Consider the following 19,152-nt stretch of genomic DNA (forward strand, 5'->3'; position numbering starts at 1 on the left):
TTTTAAATGTGTAGGATGAAAACAATTCGGTAAGATAAGCTTAAAAAAAATATGGATAAATTAAATTTTAAAGCCGAAACGAGAATATTTAAAAGCAAGTTAAAGGCAGGATAGTTAATGCGATGATCAAAGTCGAAAGGACAGAATAAAAACATAGTATATTATATTATTTTATATTTATAGGTGCATATTATAATATACACGTCTTATAAGCGATATAGTTTTTACGTTGAAAATACAATTCTGAATCCAATGATGTGTATTTTTATTTTTGTTCATCCACAAACAATTTTTTGCTGAAAACGAATGCTTTAAAACCATAAATATAGGTAGGTAAATAATAGCCAATCCGTACATCGAAATGCCCATTAATTTATTGAATTTCGTAATAAAGAAAAAATAAATACATCATGAAAGCCTGTGTAAAAAATGTAACAGATTACATTACCTAATGATGAAAATAAAAAAACATTGATAGTTATTTGGGGGAGGGGCTAAACATCGCAGCGTTCAGAATCATTTTCTTTATAATATGTGATATTTTATGTCAGTCAGACGTAGGAATCCATAATATTGTACTGGGTGGATAAATGGCTTTCATCAGAAAATCGTATATGTAGTAGGTAATTGAATAGAGTATAATATATAATATAGTGATACAAAAAGTAGAAATAAGATGATATAGGTACCTATAGTGCGCAAGTGCGTAACATATTCTTGAATATCTTACAACTAGAATATTGTGGCAATGAATGAATTATCAAACAGCCTCTAGTTTTCGACGGGGTTAATATTGAAGTGTAATATAACTTTATATAGGTTCATTACATGGGTTCAAAGTGTAAAAACTATTCAAAGTGCAGCGGCAGTCCTTTGAAATTTTAAATTATTTGGAGTATACCTAGTGAAACTGAATAATACAATTTGAGAATAGTTAAACTATGTTTAAATAAATGACGTGAAACAGGGATCTGGTTTTAAGCACAGAGTAATGTTATTAAAAGTTATAACGTAATTTCTGTATAAATGAAATTTTAACAATTCGATATTAGCTCAACCAACTCGTATGATATAGGACAATCACTGTAAATTATATAATACGATTAAATTGATTCGCAGTATAAATGTGTAGTATTCATTTGTTATGACGTAAGTACCTACACCTGTATGAAAATGTATTAATTAAAATTATGCATATTATATTATTATGATCACACTAAGTAGTAATGATAGTCATACTTTGATATATAATATACGAGAGAACACATATTAATAGTTCAATGAATGTAATATTAAACCTATTATACTATTATAGTATTATACGTAATAGGTACCTATATAATTGTGTTATTACTTATTAGTATGACTTTATTATCATTATTTTTTTTTATTAATATTTTATCAAAAATTATGTTAACTTAACCGTTATATTATAATTATAATAACAACTCGAAAGTTTGTTATTGTTTATAAAAATTATAACTAATAAATGCAATTTAATTACTTTTGTATTGTAAGTTGTGACACAATTTTTTTATTTAATCTATTGTTGATATTGTCTTAATAATATAATTAGAATAAGTTCATAATTCAAGTAAAACAATTAAAATATAGTTCGATTCATTTTAAAATATTATAAAACAGAATCGGTCACAGAATAAGTCATTTAAATTCTACAGTTTTGTAAAATGTTTTTCAAATTTGTATTTTAATTTACCAAACCGATTAATGTTGATCTCAAAAAAATATAGGTATGCCTAAATGATTGTTATTATTTTTATATGATTGTAATTTTTAGTAGAAACAAAACGATCAATATTATATTAACATTAATATCAGTATAGAGAACTAGTTGAAAGTTATGTTATAGCTTTGGGTGGAATATAAATCAAAATGCTGAAAACACTAAAAAGAACTTAGTCGTACATGTTTTTTTTTATGTAAAAAGTATTATAGAGTTCTAGAATTGTTAAAAAAAAAAGAAATAAATTCATTCGTTAGGTTGAGATGTAAAAGGGTTAAAAGTTATGACATTTTTTCGACATTTTTATTCTGAACAATATAAATACCTACAGTCGTCTAACGCATTAAAATTATAATAATATCAATATCAATCTTAAACTACTTTTGGAATTATTCTTTTTAGTATTACATTAAGAGAAATATTTTTTTTAAATTTCTTAATTTTTAAAATTTAAATATTAGGTTATATACTTTTATAATGCTTAAATGTTACACGAGAAAATAAAGTTAAATGTAAATATTTTTTTATAGGCACTTAAAATTAAACGTTTGCATCTCTGATACTTGTATTTACATACTGTATTAATTATTAAACATAGGTACTAAAATATGAGATCTGGTGGTGGTCACTCATTTCGATTCACTCACTACGCCTCAAGCCACTGTATTTATTTTGTATTAATGTATTATTATGTAAGATGTTAGAATATAAAAAATATATATATAAATTATATAGGTAGGTAATATTGTTAATAATATTGCAGTAGTTAATGAAATAAAACATTTTTATAAAATAACAATACGTTTTGTCAAAGTTAAAATATCTAATAAATAAAAACGCACCAGAGATGATTTTTAAAATATAAGAAAGGCGATAAAATCATATGACAAACCTTAGCGCATATGGCTGGAAGAGCAGAAATCCATGGCTCTATCTTTGTTTGGCTTCCAAATTGACCAACAAACGTGACCACAGCATACGGAGTCCAAGACGCTATAAACAATCCAATAAGGATTAAGATTATATATGACGTTCTCAGGGCAGATCGAATAGGTACTGCTTGACCTCGTCTAGCGACATTTAAAGCTAATCTGTAATCCCAACTCTCTGTAAAAAAAAAAGATTTTTAAATAGGTAAAATATTGCGTTATAATTTTTAAAAAATACTGTGCTTAATTTGGGACATCTATCTCAAATAATATTATTTCTTATGCGAATAGTATGTACATAATATCATTATCGATTGGACATTGAAAAAATGTGCTTTTCCGTTTAAAACTTACGATTTTCAAAGTGTTTACATACCTACCCTAATCAACAAAATATTAAACGTATAACGCGAACATTTTCACATTAATATCATTTAGATTTCTAAATATTTCATTTTAAAATCACTCTGTGTGAGACTATTATAGTAGTCATAGGATACTGCTCTGCCACACTCAGCCCATAACTGTATCTTTCTAAAAGTCTAAACCAACATACCCTGCTCTAATATGAGATGTATACCATTACCAGTATACCTATATGTAATCGATTAATTTAAATAATTGGTTCTGTGATCATACCAATAATTGCTTTTAAAATAATCGGTGGCCGAAATGAATCGATCGGTATTATTTATTATAATATTCTGAGAAATGTGAGAAATATATTTGATATATTTTGATATACAATGATACGTATTATATTTTACTGTGCACAATTTTTTGTATTAAAAGGAGTGTTCAAAAAGTTGTATAATAAGAACCCGCATTTAGACCAGAAATTGGGATTTCCTTAATAGTCTCTTTAATTTTAAATATATATTATGCACCACCATCGAAAAGCATTGAAGGCGTGTCAGCGGAGAGGTTTTGCTGATCTATAAATCGTATTTTGTTCGGATTTTCTTACGTTGATAATATCAATTCGATTGTTAATAAAATTCTAACAACTATTACCTAGTGTTTTATAACCATCGCAAGTAGTGAGGTCATGTTATTTATAAAATATCACATAGAAATACATGTTTCGTAATTTTATTTGTTAATGTAATATATAATATTATTATTGTTTGGAGAGAATAAAGTCACTAACCAGTGCCCAACGGTTCTGCGTTGGTGTTACAATCGGCCATTTCTTTATTGTGGTCGAGTATTGACACAATAATGAATATATAGCAATATGTAATGATAGAGACCGGCAATATAAATCCGAGCACCAACATGTAGATGTAAAATAACCGATTTGAGACGGTTCTGGTCGTATAGTCCCACGAGCATGATGTTTCGAATCCTTCTAACACATACTTTGACCAACCGAAAATCGGTGGCAATGTTATAGATAAACAGTATATCCATACAAACGCACACACCTAAAAATAAAGCAAACATATAACAAAATATAAATGTACTATTGTTAGGTAGATATGCATAATCAAGTAAATTCGTGTGATAAAACCATATCGATCTTGTATTTATATTTAAAACTCAAAATTACACGTTTTATTAAAACACGGAAGTATTTATAAGGTGAAACAACATAATAATATGTCATTCATAGTAATTCGTGAATTATAAATAGTAGATAACACTGTATATTAAAAAAAACTTTCGGGACATAATTTTTACATTTTTTATTACAATTATGTATGATTTGTAATTACTAATTGCATAATATATTATTCTCGTATTAATTTTCTACTTATAATGATCATGATTTTTTAGTAGTTTTTAACAATACTGTGAAAACTATAAGGACCGTATAAAAATTACCTGTTTGAGAAATGTCCTGTCACCAATTAATCAGTACAAAGAGCTTGTGAGGTCACGTTTAATATTTGTATCATTTTTTTTAACCAAAATATTGTGACCAGATATTCAGATGTACAACTCAAAATAGCTAACACTTATCAAATCGTTAAATCAATGGATTCTTATTGACTTGTTCAAAATCCTGGTTAAATTATCAGACAATACGAGAGAGGTATTATGTATCAATTATTATGTACACTATATACAACATAAATAGTAATTATAAAGGCGTATTCAATCATTTTATTACGATGAATTATTATGAATTACTATGATAATAATTTTACCCATGTGAATGATGAAATTATAATATAGTGAATATATGAAATATTTCGTTATTTTATTAAAAATAGTTGTTTCTGGGTACTATTCTAAAAAGTTATAAGGTCTTACGACGTCGTTATGTAAGATTATATTTACGTTATGGTAATATAAAAACTCACCAATATTTAAATTGATATATTTTATTCATGCCAATACCTCTTTTAAATACATAACATTTCTGATACTGCCTTTTGGAGATAAAATAACCATAGTGCATAATATATAGGTATAAATTATGAGAACTCTTGCAGGTTGCAAGTGGGATGAGGTTTGTGGTATAATTGTGGGGTTAAATCCTATATAGTTTATACGCTATAGATGTATCTCAGTTTGAGTGTATCTCACTTTTAGTGTAACTCAGTTTATATCTAAAAAGCCATAAGTAAAAACAAATTCTGGGGAGTGGGGTCCGGACTCCGGACTCCTGTCTGCTCCCCCCCCCCAGTTACGACCTTGGGGGTCTGTTGTCATAATAATAAAAGTTTGTATGCTGTCTACCAAAATATACAAAGTGTATTAAGGTGATTTTACATGAAATAAATAATATTATTGAAATAAAATCAAAATTTGAGGTACAACAATTTTATTTTTTGAGATAAAAAAAAAGAATATATATAGGTATATGATTATTATTATTATTTACGACTACCAACTACCTACAACTGGTCGGAGTAATTTACCACATATATGAGTATAGACATATTATAGTACCTACAGTAGGTTACAATAGGTACCTATAGTTAAGTACCACCTATGTGACCACATGTTGGGAGATAGCCTTTAAAAAACAATAGTCTCAGACCTCAGTGTATGTTATAGATAATACACATTATATTTTAATATCTATGTATAAATGTCGCTTCCATTTCATGTTCTGACCCCTTTCGTGAAATGGATAGAAATTTCATCCAATTTACGAAACGGAAATTCATTTTTTACACATCGCATAATAACACAAAGTGGATAGATAACTTTTCATGAAACGGCCACGGATATTTAGTAGTACGGAACTTGTTAAATACAAGTATATCGCACACCTGCCATCCTAGGAAACTTTTAGGTAAATTTATATTGCAAATTCAATTCAATGTTGCCACATGGCACATGTAGGGAAAATTGTTATTATTATCTAAATTTCGTTTATTATCTAAAATTTCGTAATAGATAAGAATTTAATCGTGGTCGTTTTGCTTATTTCGACACCAGGAGCGCTAATACTCTATTCTTGACAGCTGTTTTATAGTGTCATTTTTAAAGTCACTGCGGGAACATATTAAACATAGGTCGTTGTGCAACCTGTATATCTTAAATCGTGGTACTCATTACTTTTTATCGATTATGACCGTTATGAGTATCGTTAAGTTGAGATTTAATTTTATTTTGACTTTTACTGTTGGGTTTGATAAATTGCCCAGTAGCAGTAAATTTAACGAATATTTGAACGCAAATAAGTCGTTAACGGATTACTCAAATTAAATACTGTAAACGTGAAATCAATTTTTTTCAATATGTTTATAAATTGGCTATTTTTAAATTTAAAAAAAAAATTAAAATCAAATTTAAATTTTTTTTATTTTCTTTACGAAGAAATAAAAATAAAAAAGTTTGTATTATACGTATAGTGTAAAAGTCTATTGAATATATAAAAAAAAAAAAATTAAAAAATATTGGTTAGAATACAAGTTATTGCAATTGTCAGTTCATCGTGAAACACTCTGTATATATATATATATATATAATATTATTATAGTATTGTTTAAAATCACGTTAATAATATGCGTTAAAATATCTACTAATATTTTGCGTACCTACAAGCATGTTTAATATTATATGCTCATTGCTCGATATTATTCAATAAATAGGTAATAATTGTGTGAAATATATTACAAAATATGCGAATAACTGCAGTAATAATAAAATTTAGGATAATATCAGTAAATTATCACGTCCAGTAACATAATAATATTGTGTAGTCGTGTATTATATTGAGTACTCACTTTCGTTGCACCCTGTCGTGTTAACTTCCAAGACCCCGACACTGGTTTCGCAGTGATCACTAGGTACCTTTCAATCGCTATGGTGGAAAGAGTGACAATCGAAACCAAACCAAACTGTCCTACTCCGAAAGCATATATTGTGCACCCTGAAAAATAACGAGCACGGTCAATATATTTTTGTTTCCGATTTCAGATGACGTCACACAATAAAATATACAAACATATTATTAAAATACATATCTACTTACCACCCACCCTTTTCTGTCTCGCAGCGAATAATAAGTATCACAAAACTCACAATGGTACTGTTAAGAAAATTCATTTTTCTTCATTTGCTTAGATGAAAAACACCTATTACAAAAAGAGGACATTATTTTTTAATTTCGGGCCGTTTCTATTAAACTATTCACAAATTATAAAATATGTGTACTGAATCTATTATTTTCTACATAATAGTATAGTAAGCCTATGACAATACATATGAAATGGTCAGATATAAAAAATATAGTCCTCATAATATTTTCGTAATAGGCGTTCTTCGTCTAAAACCGAACACAAATGATATGTTTTCGGATATGTGAATGGGAGTTTTGTGATACTATCATAATATAATATTGACAGAAATTCTACACGTTTATCACTTTTGTTTAGCACTTTTGACACACAGATGACGCAATCAATATTATAGTATAAATCATTATTACATTTTTTTTTTATCAGGTTAATAAGGCTCAAACAAAATCAACTTCTGATGTCATTAGCCTGTAATAATTACATAGTATTGGTCTTAAAACTATGGGAGTACATTATATTTAACAGTAGAAGGAGTTTGTGAAATATAATAGATAAATATATTTTTTTTTTTTACAGTAATTTTGCTACCTAAGTCTATATTTATGAAAAAATTTTATATGTTTTTGGAGCTTTCTTCCTCAAGTGCTTGTTGTATCGTTGGTGGGTTTCCGAGAATTTGTCTGGATATGTTGAACTTGGGTCATTCTATTATTATTGTTACCTATGTTAATGTATTCTTTGTATGTTTTGTAGAACGGTATAATTCTTTGTTTTAATATCCGGATTTTCAGATATTATTTAGTACCTATTTTATTTATTTGGAAAATCGAAATCGAATTCTGAAATTCAGTCCAATTTGCTCATACCACCGTCATACCAATTTGCTCATGTCACACTGTACATACTGTGTTGTTGAGTTATTTCGTTCGTAGTCCATCCATCCATCCATACTAAATCGCGAGCCTTTAAATATTCAACAACACGATCAATCTAAATTGAATGGGTAGAACGGGACTTCTAAATGATATCAAAATAAACGTATAAGTAAGTACACCATAATATAAGCAAGTTTCAATGATGTTACCCACGTACAAATCATATACTATGTCTGACTAGTCGTCTAGACATTTATTTGAATAATTTACAGCAAGTAGGTATTCGTTTACTTGAATACTTGTGAGGGTACACCAGAATATTTACGTAGGTATACGTAATCAAGACCCTATAGTTCCGAACCTAAAATTTACATTTATTTTTGAATGTTCGTTACAAAATTGTTTAGTTAATAAATAGATTAATTTGAACAACTTTAGAGTTTTCATACATTTTTAGTAGGTAAGTAGTAAGTAAGTTTTAGTATGTACAATGTATGTACTGATGAACAAAACAGAACAATTATTTATCAGTTCATTATTTATCTACATTTTTAAATTTCTATTTTTTGCAATTGATTTCCTTAGAATTTTTGGAATAAGATCGACAATTTGGTAGAGTTGATCTCAAGAGTAGAAATAAAGACAAATTTAATATCAGCTTTAAGAATTTTTTTCGCTTTACTACATCAATATGGCCAATTTGTATGATGCAAATGAGCTTATACACATAATCTACCATCGGCAAGTTCCAAACGCATATATACTAACACCATTATAGGTTAACTTATTATGTATTGTTATAGATTATATCTATTTATACTTCTCACAATAACACCCCGCGTAATGTGTGCAGAACAATACAATGAATAGAGTGTGGATATAATAGGTATATGTATAGTCGTATAGGTATGTACTAAAAACCAGAAAAATATTCAATAAAGATTCATAAATATCCATACATTTATGATGTACTAAAAAGTTCGAATTTGCACAAAAATATGTAGGTATCTACTCGAAAATAATTTTAAAAAAAAGGAATTTTATATTTTATTCATAGAACTTTTTAGAAATGAATAACGTCAATGATCTGGAATCGATATTTTCTTATCTAATATCTTAGAAGAGTTTATTAATTTGTACCAATAACTAAATACCACACTTAAAGATACGCAAATGTGGGGAATCCATGTACCTACCTACCTTATTTCAATTTATTTGAATATTAATTGCAATATATAAAAGCAAACTTCTAATAATAATTTTCTTTTATCTTGACAATAATTATTTTCAATTCGTTTAAAAATGTGTATAACCTAAAATTGCACTAAAAGATGACGTAAGATTGTAAAATTGGTCTTTGAAACATCATAAGATCGAAATATGCAAAAAAAATGCACTTAAAATGTTCAATTCCTATACCATGAAACACATTTTGTGCTTACTTTGCATATCATACGATAAATCAGAATTAAATATAGATATGCAGTTGCAGACAAATTTTTGCTCTACGGCAATGAATTACTTCTTCCAATCTCCAAAAAGAACACTGGTTTACAGACAATTTAAATTTTTAATCTATGCAAAAAGCTTGATATATTAATTAAAGTAAAACATTGAATTCACTCAACTTCAAGTATTGATACAGATGAAATTAGATGATTGGTCACAATATTTTACCTTAGAATTATATCTCATGAGCTTTTTAAAAATTTTCCAACCCAAGCAACGCTTTTTGAACCATGAACCATTATGGTACAAAAATAGTGATGTATTTAAATTCATACTACAATGTTGGAATGTCGCAACCAGTTTTCAGGCAGTAGTAATTTATACTTATCATCAAAACATATTTAGTGATCAGTACCTAATATAAAAAAAATGTATTTAAGTTTTATTTAAAACACACTTGGGAGACCAAAACTGTTTTCCACCCTGTTGTAGTTTTTTTTATTTTTCATGAAATAGTGTTCCAAAAAGTTACAAACATTGATGCATTTCTAATAGTAGTTAATTATAATCTTTTTTTGAAACATGAAAGTTGAATTTTTTAAGAATATCGTCCTTAAAAGAATTTAAAATATTTGTCGTATATTTGAATTTAATAAAAACTACCTCAACTATCTCTTATAGCCGCATATGTTAGTGGTATGGTACCTGTTCCCAGAATCAATTAAATAAATTCAAATATAAATAAATTTTATATTTTGAAGTTTTATTTATACAAAGTAAAATTACCTAGTAATAAATGAACAATAAACAGGAATAATTCTCAAATTCGTAATTTAATAATATTGAAATAAATGTGGGTACGAAAATAGCGAAACACTGATTATATTATTGTGTAATAATTAATAAATAACATCCAATTCAATAAACAAGTTAAAATTATTTTTTAGATCAACAAATTCTATCGTTATAACGCAATGATTGGATACCATTATTGAAGTATAATCGCCTAGGTAGTTTAATTTAAAATATTGATGCATAATATAAAGAAGGTAATATCTGAAATAATTTTCATTAATTATGTTATAACACAAATTGACGTAACTATAGATAGTTTTTGTAAGAAAACCTATTTAAAATATAGAAAATACTATTAAATCAATGGAGTAGAAAATTAAATTTTTTTATTCAGACCATTAAATAAATAGAAAATCAGACGTGTCTCGAATGCAAATATGTCGTAATAAACAAACGATACACCATACAATATCAAAATTCCCAAGGGTTCGTAAATTATGGATTTGGAAATGTTTTATACGGACACATCAGAAAACTATAACAAGGTATAAATAACAAATTTTTAATTGGTTTTAATTGTATTATTTATGTTAAAATATTTTCTTGGCACTATACAAAGCACATATTTTATGATAAAAACGAGTCGATGGCATAGAAAATGTATATTTTGATAATTTCTGTGTTTTTGTTCTAAAATCATTGCAGAGTAATTTATTTTACATATTTTATATTATTATAACTTAAGAAACGCAACGGTGAAGAATTTTTTGCTGCACGTGTGAATTCTATATGGTTATAATATATTCCATTTCGCAAGTGCTGCATCTATAAATGCACGACCGACACACGAATCCGATCTAAATTATAATAGCTGAGAATTTCTAAATTTAATAAAATCCATCAAAAGTACCATCATATTTTAAAATATGGTGTGTTCAGTAAAAAAAAGTAGGTAAAGAACTAATTTTGTAGAAAAAGTAAACTCATGAAAATCGATTATTGGTGATAATATTAGTTTGTTACTTGGTGAGAAAAGTTTGAAATTATTATCAAGTTTTAATCTCATTTTTTATACGCCATTCAGACACTGTTATAGGTACAGTAAAAATATAATTTTGTTCACTTTTATTAATAATGTGTTTGGGGCCAACCCAGAATTCTAACGTTTCTAATTTTTAAAAACTAAAATTTAGGATTACATATTTTTTACGTAGGTATATGATTGTTGATAAACAAAAAATATGCTGTTCACTATATAATATGATAAAAACTTGGCGAAATAAATAATTTACACTCGTGTTGGCTACCTAGCAATGAGATATTTCTTAACGGATTGCATTTATAATTCATATCGTATGGGCTGGATTTTTTTAAGTTCAGAGTCATTACAGACTGTAATTAAATCCAGCTATACAGAATGCGGCAATACAAGTACATAAATATTCATGTCTTCAGCGATTCAGAATAATGAACTCAGTTCGAACAGTCAAACAATATTAACGCCGACGCGTGCCTGCTTATTTTTAAATTAAAAGTTTTTGAGAAAAAACTGAGGAATTTGCTCTGCTGTGTAATAGACAGTAGTGTACACCTACGACATCAAAGACTCATTATCATTGAGCTGATCACTATAATATATTATGCAATATGCATTATATTTGAATTCAATAATAAATAATTGCACAACAAAAACGGTTCTGAGCGGGGACGATGAGTCAGCCTCCTATTGGTTATATTTTTTAAAGGTATTTTTATATTAATTGATTTTTCTACTAGTAGTTTAACTAATTTTTCCCAAAACCATCAATTTTGGTTATACTAGAATGGTCAAATTGTTCGAATAAATATTTTTTGAATTACAAAAAATTAACCATAATCATTTAACTGGAAATTTTCCGTTTAAATTTAAATAAAAAAATGTTATTCATTTTTCTCCGTAATAATTTCCAATTTTTTAAGATTCTTTTAAAATAATTAATTGTAATAACAGGGGAACTTTGTATTTAATTTTCAATTTTTTTGACCGTCGGACAAAAATTGTATCATAAACAAATTTAAAAAAAAAATTAACTACCCACGCCAAAAATATAAAATCGATTTAGTCGAAACATTATGTCCTCAATTGTTTCAATTTTCTCGATTATTTGAAACTTATGCGATTCTTATTTTTGACACCTAAAACGATACCAAATATTATGTATATTCAATTCAATCCAGACTCCACCCATAAAATTGAAATTGATGAATTCTGACTAAAGATGAATTTATCTCTCAGCTCAGAATCTAAAACATCAACGCGCTAATTACATTAACCTATTTCATTAAAAAAGGTTTTGAGAGGATCTGGGTAACTGAATAATGGCTTAGATTTTATTTTACTAAAAACGAGTGGTTGCTAAAATCAATTAAATAAAAAATCTCCTGTATTATTGTTTTAATCTTTATTTAATTTTTAATCAATTAAAATGTGCTGCTATTGTAACATTTTGTAGGTAATTTTTTACAACTACAAAACTGTATTCCGATAAAAAAAAATAATATAAATTATTACATTCTATAATAGGTACCTATGTAACTTCATTAGCTCCGATCAGAATCTAATAATACGAGCTACTTTCTGACAATGCGTAGACTAGCTCTTTGTAATTATTGCGATATTAATCCTTAAGTTATCTTTTAGTTATCAAAGCTTAACGTGTAATTTCTTTGTAATGCCATTTTGGTATTATTTAAATAAGAGAATTTCAAATATGGGCGACAATGTTAGATGAATTTACAACAATGTTTGATGTTCGTTGTTGTTATCTACTTGACTACTTGTTTTCAGACTCTATGATCACCTTCTCATGCGGGTTTAAATAATGAAAATGACACAACTGTAATGTCATTAATCATTATATTCACGAAATGTGCAGGTTGTATTGTTTGTTATGTAGAAAAAATTATTTATATTTTCATCATTGGTTCCTGTATTTGAATATACTACCGAATCAAGAAGTGATATAATAGACATACAATATTTTATATAGGTACTTACCTACATAATAATATACTATAATAGTTGATAGTACGATACTGATAGCGCATTTCAAATTTATAGATAATAATTATATTATAAATAATATATATACCTAGTCCTAAACAGAACTCAAAAAACAGTGTTTATTTATTTTGTGATAATGTCATAGAACATTAGAACATACATTGAAAAAATAATATTATACAATACCTAACCACATTAGATTAAAAGTATCATACATGTTTTATAATTATTTATTAGGTATATAAATAAAAGTGTACCTATATATTACGTTTAGCTGGAGATGAAATTGTGTTTAGATGTGTAAGATATACATTATAGCATAGATACATACAAAATAGTAAATGTATATTGTCTATTATCGATAAATAATTTATTTTTAAATATATATCAACACACATTTGTCAATTTTTGATATTTGATATTTTAACTATATATTTTTATTCTTAAGTTTTTATAAATTGTTTCAACATAACTTAGACCAAAAATAAAACAATTATAATAGTAGGTAAACCTATTGTTTCGTCATATGGATTTACGAGTACTCATACAAAATAACCAATTGTTCGTTTCAAATGTTTGCTCTATAGTTTGAATTATTCTCGTAAACACCAAAATGTCAACCAATGATATATTATCAAATAATATTAGTCCCATATAAATTATGGGTTTAACGTAGAGCACTTTTTTTTTACAACTATACTCGCTTTAGCTGACAATTTGCACCTTTGAAAGATCGTTACAATACAAAATATTTATAACCAAATTGTTTAGCTATTTAAATTAAGGTAAGATATAGGTGTACAAATACCCAAGTAATACAATATTTTGTATAGGTATCATAATTTTTAAATATAGTTCTGAAATTAAAGTATACAAAAAAACATTACCACGATGTAAAACATCGTAAATTATAATATATTTTGTTAATTAATGTTATTGCATAAATCTTTATTACACTTTTATATTTTTCACCCGTTATGAAATGCCCATTATAATATTATGTTATATTTTAATGTACGTCATACGATTATGATCAAAGAATTTATCTGCATTTTCTATCGTACGCACGTATAAATTCTTATACCATCAGCGTAAATTATTTATAGTGGTTTTCGTGAGTTTGATATTGATAAATGATTATCAACTCCTCGACGCAGTCAAATGTCGACTGGTATGTCGGATGGTCTAAAATTATTTAGGTTTATTTCAAGTAGATCAATAATAATATAATATACCTACATTCATATTGTACGTGTTAAGTTTTTGGATAAACATTTGAAAGTTCAAGTACCCAAGCATTCTCAATATTTCTTTAGGATGCAATTATAATGTAATAATAAAAATTAATATTTTAAAACTCATAGCTATTGTGTCTTATTGTAATTAAATTATAATACAAACATTTTATCCAACATATTTTAAATTAATACCTACGTGAACGTTGTATTTTGTATATTAAAGAAGTAGATATATACCTACCTACGCCAGTGGTGTAATTTCAGGTTCTACTGGACCGGGGGTGGGGGAACTTTGAACTTTATTATCACTCATAATAAATATTTGACGGTTCATGCTTTTAACAATATAAGCGATTTTCTACCATGCTTGTTTCATTGAATTGATGTGGACATGAATATAGTTATTTGGTATTTCCCGCCCATATTGGAGGTTATATTATAATATTACAATTGAAAATTTATCTACAAATCCAATGTAAAAGTATAAATGTATAATACATTAAAATACTTAGAAGTTACAAAGTCATAAAAACAGTCAATTACATACTAAAATGTACAGAATCATGTTTAAACTACCTAGTACCTACCTATGGTAAGAAAGAAATACTGAATTATACATAATATATTTTTATTAAACATTTTTATTTTTATGGGGAGGTACATTCAGATGAGTCGATTTCAAAGATCCCCACGATCAAATAACTCCTTTGTTTCCGTCCTGAATGACGCCACTGAAGTACACATAGTAAATTTAAATATGAGAAGATTCATTTTGTTATCGTTACTTACCGATTTCGTGAAAGATCCATTCTTGTTTGAATGAAGAAACGGCTGACATGAAATGCAAAATCGAAGTAGCAAAATCAGCAGTGGCCAAGTTTAATACGAATGTCGAAAACGGACCCTTTAATCTCCTAAATCTAAAAATAAATAACGTTTGGTTTAGTATTGACATTTATAAAAAAAAAATGAAATGGTTGTTGCTTACATTTTTAGATTCTGAGCGGAGCGAGGGAGCTATTGTTTTTACAATGGTGTTTATTTATTTTTCTTTTTATTTTTATATCCTGTATACAAAATTTCTTCCAGAAGGAGTGTTTCGATTTCAACATATAATACCTTATCTTTTAGCAAATTGGATCAAGATGGTACTTTAAAGAGGTCATTTTTCGATTTTCTCAACAGTTATTTAATGCCACGGGAAAAACCACCGGAAAATTACGAAAAAACGCTAAAAATGGGATTTTAATTTCTAACGCTTTGTTTATCACCCATAGAAACGAATAAAAAATTATAATATTTTAATATTAATTCAACTTACATGATAAAATAAATAATAACAAAAATATAAAATATCTAGATTGTCAAACCGTCTCCGCTCAGAATCGTTTTTCTTATACAATGATATTATATCATTGGATTCAAGTCTAATACAACCAATATACAATTTACCACTTGTAATCTACTGTACAGCAGAGCGACATCCACTTACCTGCTTTTTTATATATAAATTAACCATGACTTAACTATACTACTTATACTAACTTGTACTATACTAACTTGTACTGGAAGGGTTATTGAATAGATATTTTATTTTTAAATATTATGTTTTTACTCAAACTCATGATTCATGACTGATACTTCTACAATGTCTGAAGTGAAACAATACCTTATAGTATTCAAATGCCAATATCAATTGTCTTAAAATTGATTTTAGCCATTGTAATATTTTGAGATTGAATTAGGTGCATGGTTTAGTAAAATATAAATACGACATTTTACGTTGTAGAGAGATACAAGTAATTAGTCTTGGTCACATCGTATCAATTGTACTTTTAAAGCGAAACTGTCTAAGTTTATAATATATTTTTTAAATTTTAGATGATACTTAAAAATGTTACCTACATAATTATTGAGTTTTATTAGTAAATGGTAATACGATGAAATAATTGCAAGTCACACTTTTATAATATTATATGATCGACCGAGAGCTCATAAAAAAAATGTTATTATAAGGTCTAATAAAGGGTAAATTGTGACGTAAGAACTAAAATTTGTTTTTAAAATTATTATTAAACGAGATGTCTAGATCATAATTTGTCTCTTGGTGATTTAAAACTTAAATTCTTTTTCATATTTTAATATGAAAATAGTACAGGTGGATTCACCGAAAATGCTCACTTTCATTTTTTTTTTTTATAATAAATATTCAAATTCTAATTTATGGAATTATTAAATATACTCGAAGACTATATTTTAAGATTCTTTAGATTTTTTTTAATACTTTGAACGTTATATGGCGATACAATATAATATTGATGGATTATTATACTAAAATGTTCAAATTACCATAGTCCCTATAATATTATCTTCCTAACCCATTATGATGGTTCTATTATCCTTAGTATATAAAATTAAATAACTCAATTTCTAGGTACTCATTTAAATTTTAATTTCGATACTCCAAAATGTACAGAAAAAATTATTCGCTAAAATAATTTACAGTAGAAAAAGGGGGCCGTTATTTGAAAAACAGAAGTTTGTATCTCCACATGATACTCTTTAAGTTGTACAAGATATATAAAAAATTCGAAAATTTGGTTTTTGAATATATTTAAGAATTCCAAAAATAAGATTTTGAATATCTGAATGATTGAAGAAGAAAAAAGAGGCGAGCGTGCTTAGTAAATCACCCAGCATGCTCGATTTTAGAAAATAATTCTAAATTAATATTTATATCAAATATAAATTATTATTGTAACATCAAATAAATAATTAATACATTTAAAAAAATATTTTAACAAATTTAAAGGACTCTTCATTTTCGACTATAATAATCACCTTCAATTTTATAACATCTGTTCATCATAATGTATACTCTAGAGAATGAGTTAACTAGTGACAAACGTGTTAAAACTTTTTATTAAACTATTTAGAGGTAGAGTATTTAATGAATTTTTTGTCATAAAAAAAGTTGTTCGTCGTATTTTTAAATTGCTCGTGTCACATTATATAATTTTGAAATTCTGAAAAATGAAGTATTCAACTACGAATTATATCATTCTAATATTAAGTGGACATTAAATGGTAACATAATACTTAAAGTGTTATTCATACTTATATAATTATAGGTATTATACAAAACTTAAAGTGAAGAATCCGTTTTGTATAGTTAATTTTAACTTAAGTGTAAGTACTTTAACCTATTATTTAATTGAAAGATAAGAGAATTACCTAAATATAGTAATATTAGAACTAGGGAATCTTGTAAGTTTTTATATTCAAATTTAAAAGCGGGTTATGAGGATTGTACTATAAATTGTTCTACATGGTTATGACTTATAACTTATAATTCACTTTAAAATTAAAACTGCACTAATAACATGTCCTCGATAACATTTTTACCTATAGATTTTATGATAGGCCAAGTGACTACAATATTAAAATTAACAACATAAAATAGAATAATTTGAACGCAAAATTTTTCAAGTGTAGGCTTGTGAGACATGTGGGTTTATTTGCTTAAGTATTTCCATATTTAATTATTTTTAATTCATCGAGCTTACCATTGACTACTATTCGTGTAATATTCATCGAGTTATCCACAAGTTACTGTTGCCCACATGTATCGCATAATATACCAATACGATCAGTAGGTATGTAAATATTAGCATATGTATAATCGAAAACCTATTTGGCGTTTTGCGAACGTGGGATATTTAAGGATACTTACCATAACTATTTAATTACATTTTGAACAATACATCGTGTAACACTATTAATACATACAACGAGAATTGTCATCCTCCTATTGTTGCAAACATCTATTTTGATATCTCCCAAGATTTCCAGACGCTGATAAGCCGGAGTGCTGCGGCGTTATGTTCAACTACAGTCTACAATTGATTCTATACAACGGTCATAGAGTCGTCTCAGCACGAAATAACTGTAAATTATATAATATAGCCCAGGTAGGTGTACCTACTAGGTTCATCGGTGACTGATGTACGTCTCATCTTGATATGTCACCCGGAACTCATTACAACCTCGGAAAATGGGCAATGTGTTTCATCAGATCGGAAGTGATGAAAAGTGGTCTCGAAGACAAAGCTACCACCTACGTCTACCAACGGATGACTAATTTTTCTGTAGAATGTTGAACACCAGCAAACGGCTCGAGAATCGTTGAGAAACAGTGATGTTAAAGACCGCCGTTTTCCATTACTGACAGGACTGACTGAAGACGGAAAATATCGCGGTTAATGGCTCACCAGGATCTTGGTATAAAGAATGTCGGTCCGATTCGTCTTCAATATTTGGCCATCACGGTCCACTTTGAATTACCATAGATAACATAATATACATGAATAGGGCATGAGCTGGTGTGTGCCTGAAGTGAATATATGTTAACGCAATGGTTTTATTCGGTGGGTTTCCACTGTACACGTACGCGTGTACGTGCATACAAATCCTTTGCTGTGATTGGTCGGTATTAGGTTAAGTTACCACACGATTAACCACGATACCGTGTTGTTGGACATGGCTGAACATTTTTCGTGTACACAGCAAACGTGTATAGTGGAAACCCGCCGTATTAT

General features: G+C 27.5%; 1 protein-coding gene across 14 annotated transcripts in view; it reads right to left on the reverse strand.

The window, feature by feature from the left end:
* The window catches only part of LOC100575918 (rhodopsin), a 59,025-nt gene that overhangs the window by 7,136 nt on the left and 32,737 nt on the right, over positions 1 to 19,152 (reverse strand). For all 14 annotated transcript variants that reach the window (XM_003247272.4, XM_029489582.1, XM_003247271.4 and 11 more), the window contains 4 exons: positions 15,344 to 15,474; positions 6,861 to 7,006; positions 3,824 to 4,100; positions 2,637 to 2,851 (listed from right to left, as the gene is read on the reverse strand). In XM_003247272.4, the coding sequence (XP_003247320.1) occupies positions 2,637 to 2,851; positions 3,824 to 4,100; positions 6,861 to 7,006; positions 15,344 to 15,474 (769 nt within the window). The remainder of the gene's footprint in view (positions 1 to 2,636; positions 2,852 to 3,823; positions 4,101 to 6,860; positions 7,007 to 15,343; positions 15,475 to 19,152) is intronic.

Source organism: Acyrthosiphon pisum, chromosome A2 (genome assembly GCF_005508785.2).
Source record: "Acyrthosiphon pisum isolate AL4f chromosome A2, pea_aphid_22Mar2018_4r6ur, whole genome shotgun sequence".
NCBI classification, from domain to species: Eukaryota; Metazoa; Arthropoda; class Insecta; order Hemiptera; family Aphididae; genus Acyrthosiphon; species Acyrthosiphon pisum.